The sequence below is a fragment of the Schistocerca nitens genome, chromosome 2, assembly GCF_023898315.1.
Source record: "Schistocerca nitens isolate TAMUIC-IGC-003100 chromosome 2, iqSchNite1.1, whole genome shotgun sequence".
NCBI classification, from domain to species: Eukaryota; Metazoa; Arthropoda; class Insecta; order Orthoptera; family Acrididae; genus Schistocerca; species Schistocerca nitens.
Window position 1 is genome coordinate 1,189,225,706 of NC_064615.1, and position 20,053 is coordinate 1,189,245,758.

Below are 20,053 nucleotides of genomic sequence, written 5' to 3' on the forward strand. Positions count from 1 at the left end.
CAGCCTCTGGTTTAGTTAGTTTATCCAGATCCCATCTCCTTAAATTCCCACCTTTTTTGCAGTTTCTTCAGTTTTAATCTACAGTTCATAACCAATAGATTGTGGTCATAGTCCACATCTGCCCCTGGAAATGTCTTACAATTTAAAACCTGGTTCCTAAATCTCTGTCTTACCATTACATAATCTATCTGAAACCTGTCAGTATCTCCAGGCTTCTTCCAGGTATACAACCTCCTTTTATGATTCTTGAACCAAGTGTTAGCTATGATTTAGTTGTGCTCTGTGCAAAATTCTACCAGGCAGCTTCCTCTTTCATTTCTTAACCCCAATCCATATTCACCTACTACATTTCCTTCTCTCCATTTTCCTACTACTGAATTCCAGTCACCCATGACTATTAAATTTTCGTTTCCCTTCACTATCTGAATAATTTTTTTATTTCAACATACATTTCTTCAATTTCTTCGTCATCTGCAGAGCTAGTTGGCATATAAACGTGTACTACTGTAGTAGGCGTGGGCTTCGTGTCTATCTTGGCCACAATAATGCTCACTATGCTGTTTGTAGTAGCTTACCCGCATTCCTATTTTTTTATTCATTATTAAACCTACTCCTGCATTACCCCTATTTGACTTTGTATTCATAACCCTGTATTCGCCTGGCCAAAAGTCTTGTTAGTATGATTAACCAATAATTCAAGAACAGTCTTAATCGCATTTATTGTTGTTATAATACCGCCAACTGGTTTCAAGCCGACGTAGGGGTCATCTTCTGAGTGTTTACACCATTGGTCGACTGCTGGTGGTGTCACTCCTGTCTACATAATGGCAGGAAACCTGCCGTTATAGTGTATGCCGTTATATTATATTAGTGTCTGATATTATAACAATAATAAATGCGATTAAGACTGTTCTTGAATTATTGATGAATCTTCAACTGGGACCAGGTGCTCTTCTCAGCCATTTCTTAATGTATACCATTACATTTTTGTATTACTTCAATAACTGGTTTACATGTACTGGATAAGTCTCCAGTCTCTCTGAACTGACCACGACTGCCGAGTCAGACACCTGGGATCCCTTCCCAGTGCTGCCAGGGATCTGTCCTCGGTTGGAGACCAGTACAGGATGCACCGAGCCTCGCGATACTGACTGAGGAGCTATTCGACCGAACAGTAGCAGTTCAGAGGTTGAGAAACCCTAAAACAATTGGGAAAATAGGTGCTGACCGTGTGTCCCTTTATACGACATCCGATCATGCCACTAGTGGAAGGTGAAACGACGACTGATCGGGCCTGGGGGTCTGCCTGAGGGCCGGAATGCAGAATGTTACCTTTACCTTTACTACCTGTATCAGCTCATTTCTGAAATTGGCCGTTTACTTCTTTGGCCCCATGAGATTTCCTGTTGATTTTCGTAATACATTTTCAATGCTTTTCTGATAGCCAAGATGATACTGTTCTCCCCCACCCTCCTCTCACTTTGATAACTGTTTTGTGATGCTCCTTCTATTCTTGTTTTAATATTTTCTCATAAACTACTCACATTAAGTGCCATCAAATTCAATTCTGATTGACCTTTTCCAACTTCTTTGGCATAATGTTTGAGAAAAGACTGGAAAGTAATGCACAATTTTTTTTTCCTCCCCTGGCAGTACAGCTGAAATGTTGAAATTTCAGGTTGAAACACTTTGAAGTTTGCACTGTAGAGGGTATTTTGTTTTCAGGCAGCTCTAGAGAGAGAAGTCCGAATTACAGAACAAACACGGTGCACCTGTTACTGCCATCAACTTGTGAAGAGTGACGAAGTGTGATTCGATATTTGTGGGCTGAAGGACATAAACCGAGTGAAAGTCAGAGGGATGTGTGTGGCGCATATGGGGACGACTGTACGGATCGTAGCAATGTTGGCGAGTGTGTACATTCTTCTGAGAGGGCAGTATGAACCTAAGTGATTCACCACACTCTTGGCATCCGGTAACAGCTGCGGTGCCACAGAATGTCGGAGCCATCGAGGAAGCAATTTTGCAACTGCAAACATTATTGCAGTTGTTTGACATTTCCTGTGATGCAATGTACAATATTGTTTGTGACACATTGAAATTTTGTAAGTTCGTGCTCCCTGGGTGCTCAACAACCTGACAGACAACTTCAAGGGCCAGTGAATGACGACAAAATCTTAGATCACTTAATGTGTTACGCCACAGAACGGTACGGCTTTCTGAAAGGACTCATCACTCGTGACTAGTCGTGGACTTAGCATTACACGCCCAATACTGGGCAAGCCTCTATGGAGTGGAAACGGGCTGGTTCCCCAGTATATAAAAAAAAAAATCAAAATGACCCAATCTGCTTGTGACAATGTTCTGGTATATGCATGGTGTGTTACTGATGTACTTTGCTGAACATAGGACCACTGTGAATGCTGCAGCCTACATTAAAAGCTTGGTTAAGTTCCATTGTTCCCTCCATGACAAATGTCACAACATTCTTGCTGACAGTGTCAAACTTCATGACACTGCCTCATGTTGTTGCTCCTGTTCATAACAAAAATCATCAAATTTGGGTGGGAGGTGCTCCAGCATCCACCATACAGTCCGGACATTGCACCGTCGGAGTTTCATTTGTTTGGTTCCATGAATAAATTCCTGACCGGCAAACGCTTTACAAAAAATGCGGTAGTGAAATCAGCAGTCCTCAGATTTCTATGAACAGGGCACATAACTGGTGTCATGATGCGAGAAATATGCTGAGAACACTGATGATGTAAGTTCATTTCTGACTTCTTTGTTTTTGAACCTATTAAACTTTTTGGTAGTAAAATTACTGTGCGTTACTTTCTGATCTTCCCTCATATAACCACTCTGCTTTAGCACAGCTTATCTATTTCTACCAATTACAAATTTCCTAAACTCACAAATTTTACACTACATGGATAAGGAAGTGATTTTTTTTTTTTTTTTTTTTTTTTTAAAAATCAAAAAGTTTGAATCTGCCTGTTGTTTAGTATACTCAAGTCTCTCGACACAAATTGCAGCACTGTATTTAAGTTTTTTTGCATCCTTACAACAGTGGTGTGTGTATATCAAGGCAGGTGGTGGCATGATCACAGTAGGATAGGACCGCCATTTCAGCAAAATTCAGTCATACTGTCATGCCTGTGCGTAATGTGCGATTCAGGATGCACCCAGAAGTGCTAGTATTGATGTTATGTTGTTTAGGTACAGTAATGGTAATTAGCCACTGTAAAGAAGGAAATCAATTTCAAATTTGTGGCGAAGAATAGTGTCTAAATACTTCCACACCCTAGTTGAGTAACTTTTATATCCTTTTCAAGACTCAGATATTACACACCTTCACAAATGAGTCTCCTGCATAAAGCATCCTCCTTATCAGTATCATAAAAACAGTCACAACACAAAGCATGCTCAATTTACTCTTAAACATGGTATGATGGTTTTTAGACACTATTGTTTGACATCTGTTGTAGGGAAGTTCTTGTGGAATGTAAATACTTGTAAATTAAAGGAGACCACTCACTGAAGAGCAGAAGCGTCAAGTTGTCAATAAGCACGCATAAACGAAGGAAAACTTATTATTCTCAGTTGTTCTTTGAAGAGCTAGAGTAAAATATACAAAGAAAATGCACACGTGCTGCACAGATACATGACTTTGCATCCACATTGTGCTGGCTGGACTACCAGTGCCAACGATTAGTGTCTCGGCACGTTGACTGGTTGTGTAATGTGGGGTGGGTAGAAGGAGAGGAAGGCAGGAGGCAGGGAGAGGGACTTGGCGTGGATGGCTGGTGGCTCACAGGGATGCAGTCAGTTTGTCACCCAGGTGGGAGGGAAAGGTGGCAGGTATAAGGGCTAGCACATGTAATGTGCAATTGTAGGACCAGTAGGGAGCAGTCCACACTAAAGATGTCATGGGGAAGTGAATTGGGAGGGGGTGACAGTACATAGGAAGGGGAAACTGTCAGGTGCAGGGAGTGGTGAAATTGAGTTACCTGAGATTGAGGTCAGGATGATTACAGGGGCAGAGGGCATATTGTAATGAACTAGCATCTGCGTAATGAAGATAAGCTGGTTGTGGAAGTAAGGATCCAGATGGCTGGGCTGTGAAGCAGCCATTAAAATTGAGCTGCTTGCACTCAGCTGCATGTTGTGTCAACTTTGCTGCAGATAACAATTTGGCAGTGGTCATTCGGACTGGTAGAGAGCTAGTTGGTAGTCAAACCAACATAAAAGACTGTGCAGTGTTTTAAACAGAGTTGGTACGTGTTATGGCTGCTTTCACACGGGGCCCGGTTGCCTCTTGACGGGGTACCTGAGTATGTGCCGGGTGAATGGATTAGGCAGATGGCGAGGGGTTGAGAGTGGGAGTGGCATGGGGATGGACTCCAGTCATGTCACACACTTATTCTATTCTATCAGAGCCTGTGCCACCTGCAAAAGCAGCCACGTCTTGTACCGACACTGCTGTGAATACCACACAGGTCTTTAGGTCGGTACAATCACCGGCCAGTTGCCCACCAGGATAAATAGCCAATCACATGCTCGATTTCAATGGCTGCTTCACAACCTGAGCCATCTGGGTCCTTCCCTTCAGCACCAGCTTCTCAGAACTACAGATATGGGAGTTATCTTTGCAACACTTCCTCCGCTCCCATACTCGTGCTGGTCTCGGTCTCGTGTAGCCTAGTGCTGCCGCACCCTCCATCCGACAGTTTCTCCTTCCTCCGCCCTGTCACCCCCTCCCAATTCACGTCCCTACATCAACTTCAGTATGCACAGCTACATACACTAGCCCATACACCTGCCACATTCCTAGCTGGCAAACTGACTGCCTCCCTGTGAACTGTAAGCCATCCCCCCCCCCCCCCCCACCCGCCCATTTCCTCTCCCTGTCTTACACATTCCTCTCCTTCTACCCACTCCATGTGACATTATCTCCACCATAACCAGTCCATTTGCCAAGAAACAGAGCACCGGCACTCTTAGTCCAGGTGGCCTAATGTAGGGGCAGAGGTAGGTGTGTGTGTGTGTGTGTGTGTGTGTGTGTGTGTGTGTGTGTGTGTGTGTGTGTGTTTTATGTATCTAGCCTGTCAAAGGATAACTCCAAAACCTACTGCATTTTCTTTCCTTTGCGTGTGTTTATTGACAACTCAGTGCTTCTGCTTTTTGTTGAGTGGACTCCTTTCATCAAAAAGATTTTGTTTTTATCATTGGCACCCCATAAAGTTGCTCACTTTGGCATGAAGCTCCAATACTGATCAGCATGCAATGCAGCTAACAAATTGTGAATAATTTCACTTAATATTTATGATAAGCTACAGACAAAGACATTTTGTGTTGACCTTATTTCTGAATTTGAGCAAGAATAGTGTCGTTCACCACAATGGTCCACAAGACCAAGAATCATTTTAGATGTTACACAAAATTTTAGGTGGCCACAGTAACTACGTTGTTCACACTAATGGGTCTCACGAAGGGACTTCCACTGCCTGCTCAGAGGTGTACAAGGAATTTATCATCAACAGTCACTTATCTAATTAAAAACTGTATTCAGTCTCAAAATGTATACAGAATCGAGGGCAATCAAGCAGATGAAGTGTAATCGTGCCACTGCTGAACTCTATTAAGTGTAGTACAGGTTATCCATCACATGTACCCAGCAGATTAAGTCCAAACTTTACAGAATATTCTTCCCCACTTAACGGGACATTCTGCAGGGTAAAGAGGTAGGTGGTACGTAATGGAAATATACCACATATAAAGCAGCTAAAGATGCCTACATAGAAAATATTGTGGCATAACCTGCACACGTTGCTGTTCGAGAGAGAGGGCTGGAAGTTAGTGTGTGGTGTTGAGCAACTGTGTGCTGAGCCAATGGAACCGTGGAGTTGTTCCTCCTTGCCACTGAGGTGGAATGGAGTAGTTTTAGTGTGTCTCTGGATAGGGCACTGTTTTATGACACACGGATTCCTCTAGCCAAAGAACCTACCAGTGTCCAAAGCTTATGACGTACAAATTTCAGTACACCATATTTAAATGTGCGTGCTTCATACAACAGAGAGCAATCTGTTTACCATCTAATCTGCCCCTAAACTAACTGACAATGGCATGTATGTGGTATATGTTTTGGAATTCTGTGATGCATCTGATCCACCTGAACTGTTAGGCAGGAAAGTTTAGTGTATACTCAGGATTACTGGTTCAGACTCCCAACTCCTATTTGTATGCACAGGTAAAAGTGAGTGAGCACGGGACTAAGTGGATCAGATTTCAAGTGGGGATTGTACCACTCAGAACACATTTGGCATTTCCAACTCAAAACATTTTATGGTTTGTGCTAATCAACAAGACATTAGGCACCCTAATCAAAAAGTAATGACTAAATCAATCCTCGAATTTGGTTCCCCTCCTCCTCCACTTTTGTTTTCTTTATTATGCTAATATTAATGACTGTTTGGAGGAGCATAAAGAGATTTGCAGATACCATAACATTAGGGAAGGTATTTTGTAATTGTTTAAATGAAGAGAGACACTAAGATGTTGATGAATGCATAAATATACTGCGTCAACTTGAGAAGTAAACCTGTACGGTACCTACCATCCAAACAAAATATTCACATACATTTCATTTCAGCCTGCAATCTGATTAAACGACATCACACAAGTTAATAGCTTATTGAATTAAAAAAATTAGCCAATCTTGGTATTGGGTGAAATATGAGTCATACATTACTGTGTCCATGTAGAATATAATCAGTCATACTTTGACAAAACAAACAACAGATGAAATGAGAGTAAAAAGAAACATCAATAAATGAGTAACTGATAAAATCAAACAATGGAAAATCCAGGAAGGAATAATAAGAATTTATGGTGAGTACAGATTGCTACTCACCATATGGAGGACATGACCACTGTCTCTGGTCAGTGGAGCCGGACTGCAAGCAACTCGTGTGCATTAGCTGTGCTTGTGTGGATGTGTGTGTTAACTACTTTAGAAGAAGGCTTTTTGGCTAAAAATTCACACACTTAGCAGTCTTTTTGTTGTGACTCAACATTTCCTCCCTATGGTGAGTAGCAATGTATCCTTTTTATAATACTTAGGGACTGGTAACTACTTTAAGAAGCATACTGGAGGAAACCCAAGTAATACAGTGTTCTAAGTCCCATGTCAAAATTTTTACCTTCAGACTGGATCCCATGCACAAGATGACATCAGCTTTTTCAGCAGCCTGACATGCGCCAGACCAATTTATTGGCCATTTCAGTTTTCCAGTTTCCCCAAAGTGGACAATAGTGTCTACTAATGGCCTGCAGCAGGTGTAGCAGCGACGCATTGTGCGGTGGCTGAACCTAGCTGTCCTCTCGGTGACGTCAAACAGTCGCCAGTACTCACGGATGGGTTTGCAATCGCAACAAACCTACAGAATTTGAGGAAATTACAGTAAATTTAGGACTAAGAGATGTAAGGTTTCACTTATTGCTATAGGGAAATTTCAGTTAGCAATTGGATTCTTCACAACTAAGTTAAGAACATTGTCAAGACTAACAAAATCATCACAAAAAGTGATTCTGATGCACCACTATGCCACAAAATAATTTTTGTAGCAGGTTTTCACTTTTATCCATTAAGAGAAAAAGTTAGGGCAAATGAAGATATACCGGTACAGAAAGTACTTTCGTAGTCTTTAAATTGCGCAAGCCCAAAAGAAAAGCTGGCAGAAAAGAAAAACAGCAAGGTACTTGCATTTCTGAGATGAACTATATTCATTCTTTAACAAAGTATATACTGCATAGAAAACTTAGTGTGTCAAAACTGTAAGCCAGGATGGGGCTCAAACCTAAATATCAAATTTTGCAAATATTTTTCTAAACAGGATGTAACTTTACCAGAGCTTCACTAGAAGTTTTCTGATTCACATTTAAAGTAGTGGAAAATAAAAATGAGATGAGATGCCCTGCCCCTCCACCCCTCTGATCTCAATTTCAAAGACACTTAATAGGATTCATTAGGAATAAGTGTCTAGGGTGGAGTGAATTAACAGAAATGCACATTAGAGTGATCGATGACTGTTAGAAGATTACCAGGGCAGAACACTATAACTTTGTGTGTCCAGAAACAGAAGCTTACCTTATGTTCAATACATTAACATTTCAGCACTGCAGATGACAAGTAAACAAAACAAATTACAGAAAATGATCTAACTATAACCAAAACCTAGTCTGTCTGACTGCCCTGTGATGGATAGAGCTATAGGTAGGTTGGTTGGAGTTAAAGGTACCAAACTGAGGTTATCAGCCCTTCATCCTACATGTATCAAACCAGGAATTATTCCTAGAGGGAGGATACAAAAGGCAAATACTGGGAAGCCCGACTGTAACCGACGTACAATAAGACAGAGGTAAAATCGAGGAGAAGTAGGACTGGAGTGAGGAGGAGGTCAGGTGGGCAAACAGCTCTGCTCAGAATGCACTTGGAGACTCTGCAGCCCAGCAGCACTATCTCACCATCTGTTACCCCAAGAAAATGACCAGCACAGAGATGATAAAATTTTAGAAAGGACAAAACAAAACTTTTAAAAAATCGCAAATATAAAAGAATAAGGAGAATAAAATGTGGGAAGAGCAGAGGCCAGGCCAGACCACAGAGCAAGGGCCGGCAGGAGAACTCTGTTCCAGAGCATGCAAGCAGTGCCCCTCCAAAACATTGGGTGGTCAATGAGACCAAAGTGCCCCACCTCATAAAACCAGGTCAGCTGCTTTGGTGTTATCCACTAGCACCAGAGGTAGTGCATCAGGAAGGTTTCGAGTTTGCCACAAAGCATCCAAATTTGGGCAGTCTAGTAGGAAGTGGGCCACCATTAGGCAGGTGCCACTTCGGCAATAAGGTGTGCCCTCAGGTCCCTGTGAGAAGTTTGAGAGGAAGACTGCCATGTGGTTGTGACCTCCTTTAACATCCTCAGCTTTTTGTTGGGAAGTCCTGGGGTACCATTCCCAGTTCCAGGCCTCCAACAACTGACGGTGTAGAGTCGACTGAAGGTAAAGTTTTGGGATCTCGATTTCTAAAATCGGCACTACGGTAGCCAATTTTGCCAAGAGGTCGGCATGTTCATTGCCTGAGAACCCGACATGTCCAGAGGTCCAAACAAAGATGACCGGCCATCCAGCTTGGAGGTCTGGAAGAAGATCCTGGATAGTCACGATTAGTGGGTGACGAGGGTAACCGTGGTCTATAGACGGTAGTCTAGTCAGGTAGTCATTGCAGATTAGAAGCATCTTGATAGTGTAAGGATTAGCTTGGCTAATGGCTCGTTTTATGGCCACCAATTCAGCAGTAAAGACGCTGTTGCATCCATTCAGCAGGGAGTGTAGTTCACTGCACCTTGTGTGTGTGTGTGTGTGTGTGTAAAACAGGTTAATCCATTGACTTCTGAGCCTGATGTGTAACATGGGTTATTTGTTTGGTTGTGTCTTTTATAAACATTTTATGTAGCGTGAAAAACATACTGTGCGTGCCCCGATCTGAGACCTGCGTAGACAGTGCATATGGAGCGATGTAACACAGCAGGAGCAAAGTGTGGCATGGCGAGTGCAATAGCACTTGCTAGACGTGGACATTTATGCCATTGTGACACCCCTTGAAGGTGTCATGAATGCCCTAGAGTAAACAAATGGACACTGTAAATCTTAGATCTAAAGCTGAGTTCTATGTTGTCAGACATATTGAATGATGTATTTGAGTTATCTCAACGTCCCTGGCAGGTTTTGTCACTAATATAAAACCCGCTGCTTCTTCTAAGGATGAAAAGAGCAATTTCAGTCCTTACTTGGTATGCCTTGTGTAATTTTTAATAAGTCATTGAGCTGTATGTGTTAGCTTGGATAATATTAAATACAAACATAAATGATTTAGAGAAAAAGATATGAACATGGGAATAACATTATCTAAGCTAACACAGGTGTGTGTGTGTGTGTGTGTGTGTGGGGGGGGGGGGGGGGGGGTACAATGCCAGAAGTAAAAAAAAAAACCCTTCCCGTCAGGATGTGAGAAGTCAAATTGAGGTACTGTGCAGACAGATTTTATACGGTGAAGTGTACTCTGCTTTAAGTGAACTGAGAGAGTTGAAATGGGTAGGCAGACCTATAGGGAGGCTCTCCTACACATAAGTTGAGATGCACTCAAGAAAGTAATGGCCTGTACCATATTTGCTGTAGAGGAGTCTGGGGACAGGGACACTTTCATCTGAAAGAACAAATGGTTGCACACTATCTGCCCGTAGAAAAGGATGAACTCAATTATTAAGTTGGAAAAGGCATGTTGAGTGACAATTGGTGACTTTATCAAAAGGGGTATCCTTACTAGTTTGGCACAAACAAATTTACCCTGGACCCAACGAGTCACACCTGCTTCATGGTGGCCAGCTACCTGGCCAAGAAAGGGATCCCAACAATTCCCCAGACCCCCTACAGTTCAGTTGTGGACCCGCCAGACTTTTTTTGGTTTCACAAACTAAAAACTTCCCTGAAAGGACGCAGTCATGGGACCCTGGAGGAGGTCCAAGCCGCCACGACGAGGGCTTTGAAGGCCATCCCGGATTCAAGTGTTCGAGGCAGCGTTTGAAGTGTGGAAATCTCGCATGCAGCAGGTTGTTGACTCTCAAGGGTCATACATTCAAGAGTACTAAGTGGTTGTAGCAATACCTACAATAAATTTTGATTCACAGGCTCAATCTCATTACTTTTTATACAAACCCTGTAAGCTAGAATCACAACTGTACTGCCTCTGAGTGTGTAACAATCTAACATGAACACCTTGGTATGGTCACTTACTAGAGAACATTTGAAGGAAATATTCTATATGTTTATATATATTTACTAAGGAAAAATGAAATGGGTAACAAGCTGTAATATGATATCAAATATGTGACATTTAATTGTAAAGACAGCATTCAAGGAGTTTTACATGACCTCTTTCGTCTCAGTGGATGAACCTGCACTGTATAATGGGTTATTCGTGAGAATGACATATGTTCCACTTAAGACGCTCATGATGGTGAAATTTGGTTGTGTCTTTTAAAAACATTTACGCAGTATGACAAATATACCATGCAGTGATGTAACACAGCAGAGGCAAAGCATGGCGTGGTGAGTGGAGAAGCACTAGCTAGACGTGGACATTTATGCCTTTGCGATGCCCGTTCAAGGTGTCATGAGCACCCTGGAGAAAACAGACATATTATGGCATAAATGCTCAAGACAAATGAAGACTGTAAATCTTAGATTGTAAGTTGAGGTCGGTGTGATCAGACATACCGAATAATGTATTTGAAGTTATGAGTTATTGATAATTGGATCTGTCTTCACAATTAATGTGAATAGTTTTGAGGGAATACGGCAGAATCTCATTGAAGAGGTGTTTGTCATTCAGTAGCTGGAAATAGTGAGACATACTCCTACAGCATCACCCTGCCTGGAGTCAAAGTCGAGAAGAATAAGTTCGCGCATGGCATGAGAACAAAACATAAAGGCAATCCTATTTGTGGAAGAACAGTAAACGGTAACTTAGACCACATCAAACTAACAAGTCTGCCACATATAATTCCCTACTCATGGTTTTACAGTTAAGTCTCCACACACACACACACACACACACACACACACACACACACACACACACACATATTCAGAATCTGGAAATGCATCATGAAGCGCCAGGAACAGGTGGCGAAACTCCATGGGGTTAACCAAATCTTTTGGTCCAAAGGATAAATCAAGACAGATATGAGGCTGGGGTACATGCCAAGGGGGCATAAGCAATTGCTCTCTGACAAGAGGTGACAGTCAGGGAAGTTGGAGTCCAGGACACACACACTGTAGTCGAACTGCAATTGTGACCCTAATTCTCCATCTCTGTTGTGGGAGCTGGATCTCTCTACTAGGAAAAAGGATACTGTAGTTTGGATGCTTAGGGGAGATGCAAACGTGTGAAGCATAACTGAGTAGCTGTTATTGGCACCTGATTGTTAGTGGGGGGACCCCAGCCTCCACGAGGAGGATGTTCACAGGTCTAGTTTGAAAGGCTCCTCTTGCAAATCAGACATCACCGTTGTGTATCGTGTGCAGTGAGCGCAATGCTGAGGGTGATGGCGAACCACATGCCAGACTCCCATTATCGAGACAGGACAGAATGGGCTTTGCAAAGCTGTGGAGAGGTAGTGCAGTCTGCATCCCAGCTGGTGTTACTGAGGCAGTGACATGTATTGTGTATTAAGGTGTAGCCAGCACCTTTGCTTAAGGTAGCGAAGTTGTGGAGGGCGTGTCAGTTGGGCATCGAAGGCCAGTGCGACGAGTCTCCACCACATTGAGTAACTGGTCGTTAAGGTAAATTTCTGGTTGTGGATGAAGAGCGCAACAGCATGACATGAGTCTTGGTAATCGAATACAGAGCCGTGTATGAGGGACCTTGACTGCACATTCTGAATGGTGCCCTGCAGTCGGCGTTGAGCAGCACCCACACTAGAGGGAAAAAAGAGGTACACTTCATACAGAGCTCTGCGGGATCCCATTCTCTTTGATATGGGAGGTACTATGGAAAGCACCAACATGAACCCAAAAAGTACGGTATAACAAGAAGCTCTACACAAAAATCAGAAGCGGAGACCCAGAGACCCTACTAATATAAGGTAATGAAAATGTGATGCCACAAACCTTTTGTAGGTCAAAGAAGACAGCAATATGGTATTAATGTCGGTCAGAAGCTATCCAGATGGTAGACTCCAGCAGGCAACCAAATTATCAGCAGTGGAATCGCCTTGGAGAAACTGCTACTGGACGGAGACAGAGGGCCCCGAAATTCAAGGAGCCAACACAGCCGGTCGCACACTATGCATTCGAGAAACTTACACAGAATAATGGTGAGAGTAATTGGGAGATAGCTTTCCATCACTAGAGGACGCTTATCCATTTAACTACCTGGATGATGATAGTTTCTTGCCAGAGAAGGCAACTCACGCTCCAGAGACGATTGAAGATGGTAATAAGATGAACACTGCAGTCCACTGATAGATGTTTGAGCATTTGTTATGGATGCAGTCTGGGTGTGTGGCTGCATCAGGGGAAAGGGCTACGGCACTGCATAGTGAAAGGTAAGTGCAATCGCTCCACCTGCTATTTAAGGACACAAAAGGCAGAAGCTTGAGCATTATGCAGAGCAAAATGTTCATCTATGTTGTCTGGGTCAGTGAAAGCTGCACCATTCAACAAAATACCAAGTACAGCTGCAGAGGACTGATCCATAGAGACATCTGATCTTTGCCCAGACCTGGAAGCAGGTGTACATGGCCAAATGGTTGAACAGTGCAATTCCCTGCAGTATTGCAGTAGTGGTACATCCCATTCCCTGAATGAGAGGTGTCATGACCTTAATAACGTATGTCAGGGAGGTGGGGAAGTGTTTTAAATCTTAAGTGTTGGAGCTAATGATCCAGTGACCAAACTGAAGTGGGTAGCAGTCAGACCTGCTGAAGTGGAGATAGCAATTCCAAGCAGCGAGTGGTGTGGAAGAAAGAGCTCCATGAAATCTAAGAAAACAAAATATCAAAGACAATAAATGTATTGTAATTGTTAATTATCAAGTTGAATATCAGATCTGTCATGTATGCAGTACAGAGTGGCAGAATAAGAGTTGGTAGCTGTCCTCATTAACTATGTATTGAGTTGTAATTTTGAAGATAACAACCTAAGAAAGTGAATTGAATCGCACTTCTTATTTATGTGGTGGAGTGAATGAGAACGAGAAGTTAATTTTCAGCAGATTTCTTTGCAGCCTGTAAGGAGGTGAAGTCTGAGCCAAGTTGGAGGAAGGAGGCACACAGATTCAGGACACGGACTACCTGGACCCTCATTAATAATACGTAACAGTGACTCACTATTCTGTAAGCAACATGCATTGCATATAAAAGGAGTGTTCAGGTGGCAACTTATTCAAGTGTTTTGTGCATGAAGTGAAATATAACAAACAACCATGCAGCTCAAGCCAACCTGAAACACTTCAGCAGCGAAGCGTGTTGAGGCACCAGTACTGGGGAGACATAGGTCGAGATCTGCCAGTAAGTTTTCAATGTCTTTATCACAGTCAGTGATCGTGGTTTCACCACACAAAGAGTTATGGCCACTGAAGTTGCCCAAGATTAGAAGAAGTGACAGGATCTGAGAAACCAATGCAGAAGACAATTTGTTCCGAGGCACTCCACCCTAACACAATCAGCACAATTCTAGCCACAAAGGGCATCAGTTCACATTGCTGGAAACCAAGTTTCCTGAAAGGCAATGCAGAAAGCAGTGGAGGAGCTTAAGATATGTTTTAACTCAGCCAGTTGGTGTAAAAAATCACTACAATTCAACGGGAGAATCCCACCATCACCTGCTGCCACCAGTTGAGATGTTATGATATTAATACTTACAAAATCTCAGAAATGTTGTGTGGTGTGATCTGGAACCTCAGGAGCCACTGGGATCACTGCCCCGACCACAGACGCAGATCATAGACCACTGGAATTTCCCACTTCTCTTTGTCTTTCTTCTCCTTACATGCTTCGTATGACTGGAAGGGCTTTCCTGAATTAGTCTCAGGAACTGAGGGAGATCATGAAGCCCTATGACCAGCAACCTGTGGCTCCTTCAACCACTGGCTGGTATCTGGTTACAGATCAGTGTAAACCTTGGAAGTGAGTGTCCCGAGCAACCTTTTATTGGCATGGAAGCCTGGAGAACAGTGGTACTTCTCTGGCTGGGGTATGGGGTTTGGTGTCCCTGGCAGGCGGGAAACTGCTGCTCCCAAACCCAAAGTGACTCAGGGTAAGCAGCAGCAGGAGGAGGAGGAGAGCATCCAACAATCAGTGAGTTAGGCATGGTCGAGTGGCTCGAGGATACATAATGGGGGAGAGTAGCATTGGTACAGAGGGTGACATTGTCATAGCTATAGCACACGATGATGTCAAGCATGCAGGATGTAGATGCTCATACTTTTCCTTGGCCTCTTGGTATGTCAGCCTGACCAGAGTCTTACATTCCTGTATTTTTCCCCTGTCTGTACAGTGCAGCCTGGTAAGCAGAGAGAATAGTGCTCTCCACAGTTGACACAGAAAAGGGTGAGGAACACATTTGTATACAACCGTCATCCACAATCACTACAGACTGCACTGTTGTCACAACACGAAGACATGTGCCTGAATTTCATTTGAAGCACCGCATGGATGGTGTAAGGGAAGATAGGGCTGCGGGTTAGGATGGTGGTGAGTGCATACAGTTTCACATCCAATCACTATACCATCACCTTGATCTTTTTAGGCAACAAATGGCCCTCAAAGATGTAGCAACCCTACTGCCCTTTGACCCACTATGGACACGAAGGAAAAGGTGAATGCCACGGTGCTCCAAGTTGGCATTACAGAGGGGATCACAATGGAAAATGATGCCTTGAATCATCTTTAGACTGTAATGGATAGTAATAGTCACTGGAATGTTACCCAGCTTGTCACAGGCACACAATTGTTACCCAGCTATTCACAAAGCAAGCAATACCCGTCACTGGGCAGGGGATGCTGTTTTAATCAAAACTGACCCACTCTTCAGTTTGGAAAAGGCTACAACATCCCCAAACTTGTCCTCTATAGTCTCTACAAAGAATAAAGAGTTTGTGGCCAATAACGAATCCCCGTGTATCCTTGTAGAAACAAGTATTCAGGAGAGATTTCTCTGACGCAGTGTCCCTATCACAATGGGAACATACGAGGTGCATTCAAGTTCTAAGGCCTCCGATTTTTTTTCTCCGGACTGGAAAGAGATAGAATCATGCGCATTGTTTTAAAATGAGGCCGCGTTCATTGTCAATACGTCCCAGAGATGGCAGCACCGTACGGCAGATGGAATTTTACCACCAGCGGCGAGAATGAGAACTGTTTTAAATACTTAAAATGGCGACGTTTTCCTTACTTGAACAGCGTGCAATCATTCGTTTTCTGAATTTGCGTGGTGTGAAACCAATTTAAATTCATCGACAGTTGAAGGAGACATGTGGTGATGGAGTTATGGATGTGTCGAAAGTGCGTTCGTGGGTGCGACAGTTTAATGAAGGCAGAACATCGTGTGACAACAAACCGAAACAACCTCGGCCTCGCACAAGCTGGTCTGATGACATGATCAAGAAAGTGGAGAGAATTGTTTTGGGGCATCGCCGAATGACTTGAACAGATCGCCTCCAGAGTTGTCATTTCTGTGGGTTCTGTGCACACAATCCTGCATGACGCCTGAAAAAGCGAATGGTGTCATCCAGGTGGGTGCCACGAATGCTGACGGACGACCACATGGCTGCCCATGTGGCACGTTGCCAAGCATGTGGCACGTTGCCAAGCAATGTTGACGCGCAATGACAGCATGAATGGGACTTTCTTTTCGTTTGTTGTGACAATGGATGAGACGTGGATGCCATTTTTCAATCCAGAAACAAAGTGCCAGTCAGCTCAATGGAAGCACACAGATTCACCGCCACCAAAAAAATTTCGGGTAACCGCCAGTGCTGAAAAAATGATGGTGTCCATGTTCTGGGACAGCAAGGGCGTAAACCTTACCCATTGTGTTCCAAAGGGCACTATGGTAACAGGTGCATCATACGAAAATGTTTTGAAGAACAAATTCCTTCCTGCACTGCAACAAAAACGTCCGGGAAGGGCTGCGCGTGTGCTGTTTCACCAAGACAATGCACCCGCACATCGAGCTAACGTTACGCAACAGTTTCTTCGTGATAACAACTTTGAAGTGATTCCTCATGCTCCCTACTCACCTGACCTGGCTTCTAGTGACTTTTGGCTTTTTCCAACAATGAAAGACACTCTCTGTGGTCGCACATTCACCAGCCGTGCTGCTATTGCCTCAGCGATTTTCCAGTGGTCAAAACAGACTCCTAAAGAAGCCTTCGCCGCTGCCATGGAATCATGGCATCAGCGTTGTGAAAAATGTGTACGTCTGCAGGGCGATTACGTTGAGAAGTAACGCCAGTTTCATCTATTTCGGGTGAGTAGTTAATTAGAAAAAAAATCAGAGGCCTTAGAACTTGAATGCACCTCGTACATACATGGCATACATGGGAGGTTTCAGCTGAGGCATCAACAGTACTATCCCTGCGTTGTCAGGGGACTACTACTGTACAGGTACTTGACAATCTCCCTCCCTCCTGCCCCCACAATGGGATGGCTATCATGTTGGGTTTTGTATGTGCTCCTTTACTGGAAAGGTGTTGAGGTAGAACATATGTCACATTGGGCAACCTTGCCCGCATGATCCGCACTTCATAAAATTTGGAAAAGTGATTGCCAATCAAAGGCAACAATGTAGACCATTAACGGGAAGGTGTACAAAGAGCTGGAAGTGAAATGGAGAACTAGGATACTAAATCATGTACCTGATCTAAGCGGAATCTGCACCAGAAAGACCATCCAATGGATAGAGGGGAGAAAAGGTTAGTAGAAGTAAAAGCTTGCAGCACAGAAAGGGAACTAGTGCTACAAATGCTGCGACCCTGTGATAGTGTGTGTGTGTGTGTGTGTGTGTGTGTGGGGGGGGGGGGGGAGATAGCGGGGGGGAAAGAGCGAGGCGGGGGGAGTGGGGGAAAAGATAACACGGGGAGAGAGCGGGGCGGGGGGAGTGGGGGAAAAGATAACACGGGGAGAGAGCGGGGCGGGGGGAGTGGGGGAAAAGAGAATGCGAGGCGAGTGAGTGAGTGGGCGAGGCGAGTGAGTGAGTGAGTGAGTGAGTGAGTGAGTGAGTGAGTGAGTGAGTGAGTGGGCAAGGCGAGTGAGTGAGTGAGTGGGCGAGGCGAGGCGAGGCGAGGGGGCGAGTGAGTGGGCGAGGCGAGTGGGCGAGGCGAGTGAGTGGGCGAGGCGAGTGAGTGGGCGAGGCGAGTGAGTGGGCGAGGCGAGTGAGTGGGCGAGGCGAGTGAGTGGGCGAGGCGAGTGAGTGGGCGAGGCGAGTGAGTGGGCGAGGCGAGTGGGCGAGGCGAGTGGGCGAGGCGAGTGAGTGAGTGGGCGAGGCGAGTGAGTGGGCGAGGCGAGTGAGTGAGTGAGTGGGCGAGGCGAGTGAGTGAGTGAGTGGGCGAGGCGAGTGAGTGAGTGAGTGGGCGAGGCGAGGCGAGTGAGTGAGTGGGCGAGGCGAGTGAGTGAGTGAGTGGGCGAGGCGAGGCGAGGCGAGTGAGTGAGTGGGCGAGGCGAGCGGAGTGAGTGGGCGAGGCGAGCGGAGTGAGTGGGCGAGGCGAGCGGAGTGAGTGGGCGAGGCGAGCGGAGTGAGTGGGCGAGGCGAGCGGAGTGAGTGGGCGAGGCGAGCGGAGTGAGTGGGCGAGGCGAGCGGAGTGAGTGGGCGAGGCGAGCGAGTGAGTGGGCGAGGCGAGTGAGTGAGTCGGCGAGGCGAGTGAGTGAGGCGAGTGGGCGAGGCGAGTGAGTGAGGCGAGTGGGCGAGGCGAGTGAGTGAGGCGAGTGGGCGAGGCGAGTGAGTGAGGCGAGTGGGCGAGGCGAGTGAGTGAGGCGAGTGGGCGAGGCGAGTGAGTGAGTGGGCGAGGCGAGTGAGTGAGTGGGCGAGGCGAGTGAGTGAGTGGGCGAGGCGAGTGGGCGAGGCGAGTGAGTGAGTGGGCGAGGCGAGTGAGTGAGTGGGCGAGGCGAGTGAGTGAGTGGGCGAGGCGAGTGAGTGAGTGGGCGAGGCGAGTGAGTGAGTGGGCGAGGCGAGTGAGTGAGTGGGCGAGGCGAGTGAGTGAGTGGGCGAGGCGAGTGAGTGAGTGGGCGAGGCGAGTGAGTGAGTGGGCGAGGCGAGTGAGTGGGCGAGGCGAGTGAGTGAGTGAGTGGGCGAGGCGAGTGAGTGAGTGAGTGGGCGAGGCGAGTGAGTGAGTGAGTGGGCGAGGCGAGTGAGTGAGTGAGTGAGTGAGTGAGTGGGCGAGGCGAGTGAGTGAGTGAGTGAGTGGGCGAGGCGAGTGAGTGAGTGAGTGGGCGAGGCGAGTGAGTGAGTGAGTGAGTGGGCGAGGCGAGTGAGTGAGTGAGCGAGTGGGCGAGGCGAGTGAGTGAGTGGGCGAGGCGAGTGAGTGAGTGGGCGAGTGGGCGAGGTGAGTGAGTGGGCGAGGCGAGTGAGTGAGTGGGCGAGGCGAGTGAGTGAGTGGGCGAGGCGAGTGAGTGAGTGGGCGAGGCGAGTGAGTGAGTGGGCGAGGCGAGTGAGTGAGTGGGCGAGGCGAGTGAGTGAGTGGGCGAGGCGAGTGAGTGAGTGGGCGAGGCGAGTGAGTGAGTGGGCGAGGCGAGTGAGTGAGTGGGCGAGGCGAGTGAGTGAGTGGGCGAGGCGAGTGAGTGAGTGGGCGAGGCGAGTGAGTGAGTGGGCGAGGCGAGTGAGTGAGTGGGCGAGGCGAGTGAGTGAGTGGGCGAGGCGAGTGAGTGAGTGGGCGAGGCGAGTGAGTGAGTGGGCGAGGCGAGTGAGTGAGTGAGTGGGCGAGGCGAGTGGGCGAGGCGAGTGGGCGAGTGAGTGAGTGAGTGGGCGAGGCGAGTGAGTGAGTGAGTGAGTGGGCGAGGCGAGAGAGTGAGTGAGTGAGTGGGCGAGGCGAGTGAGTGAGTGGGCGAGTGAGTGAGTGAGTGGGCGAGGCGAGTGAGTGAGTGAGTGAGTGAGTGAGTGAGTGAGGCGAGTGAGTGGGTGAGTGAGTGGGTGAGTGAGTGGGTGAGTGAGTGGGCGAGTGAGTGAGTGAGTGGGCGAGCGAGTGAGTGAGTGGGCGAGCGAGTGAGTGAGTGGGTGGGCGAGTGAGTGGGCGAGTGAGCGAGTGAGTGAGTGAGTGGGCGAGTGAGTGAGTGGGCGAGTGAGTGAGTGGGCGAGTGAGTGAGTGAGTGGGCGAGGCGAGTGAGTGAGTGGGCGAGGCGAGGCGAGTGAGTGAGTGGGCGAGGCGAGTGAGTGAGTGAGTGAGTGAGTGGGCGAGGCGAGTGAGTGAGTGAGTGAGTGAGTGGGCGAGGCGAGTGAGTGA

At 46.2% G+C, this 20,053-nt stretch overlaps 1 protein-coding gene across 3 annotated transcripts in view; it reads right to left on the reverse strand.

The window, feature by feature from the left end:
* Positions 1-20,053, reverse strand: part of LOC126237528 (uncharacterized) — a 202,548-nt gene that overhangs the window by 64,069 nt on the left and 118,426 nt on the right. For 2 of the 3 annotated variants that reach the window (XM_049947710.1, XM_049947712.1), the window contains one exon: positions 7,203-7,439. The exons of the other annotated variant lie outside the window; for it this stretch is intronic. In XM_049947710.1, the coding sequence (XP_049803667.1) occupies positions 7,203-7,439 (237 nt within the window). The remainder of the gene's footprint in view (positions 1-7,202; positions 7,440-20,053) is intronic. 3 annotated transcript variants of the gene reach the window in all.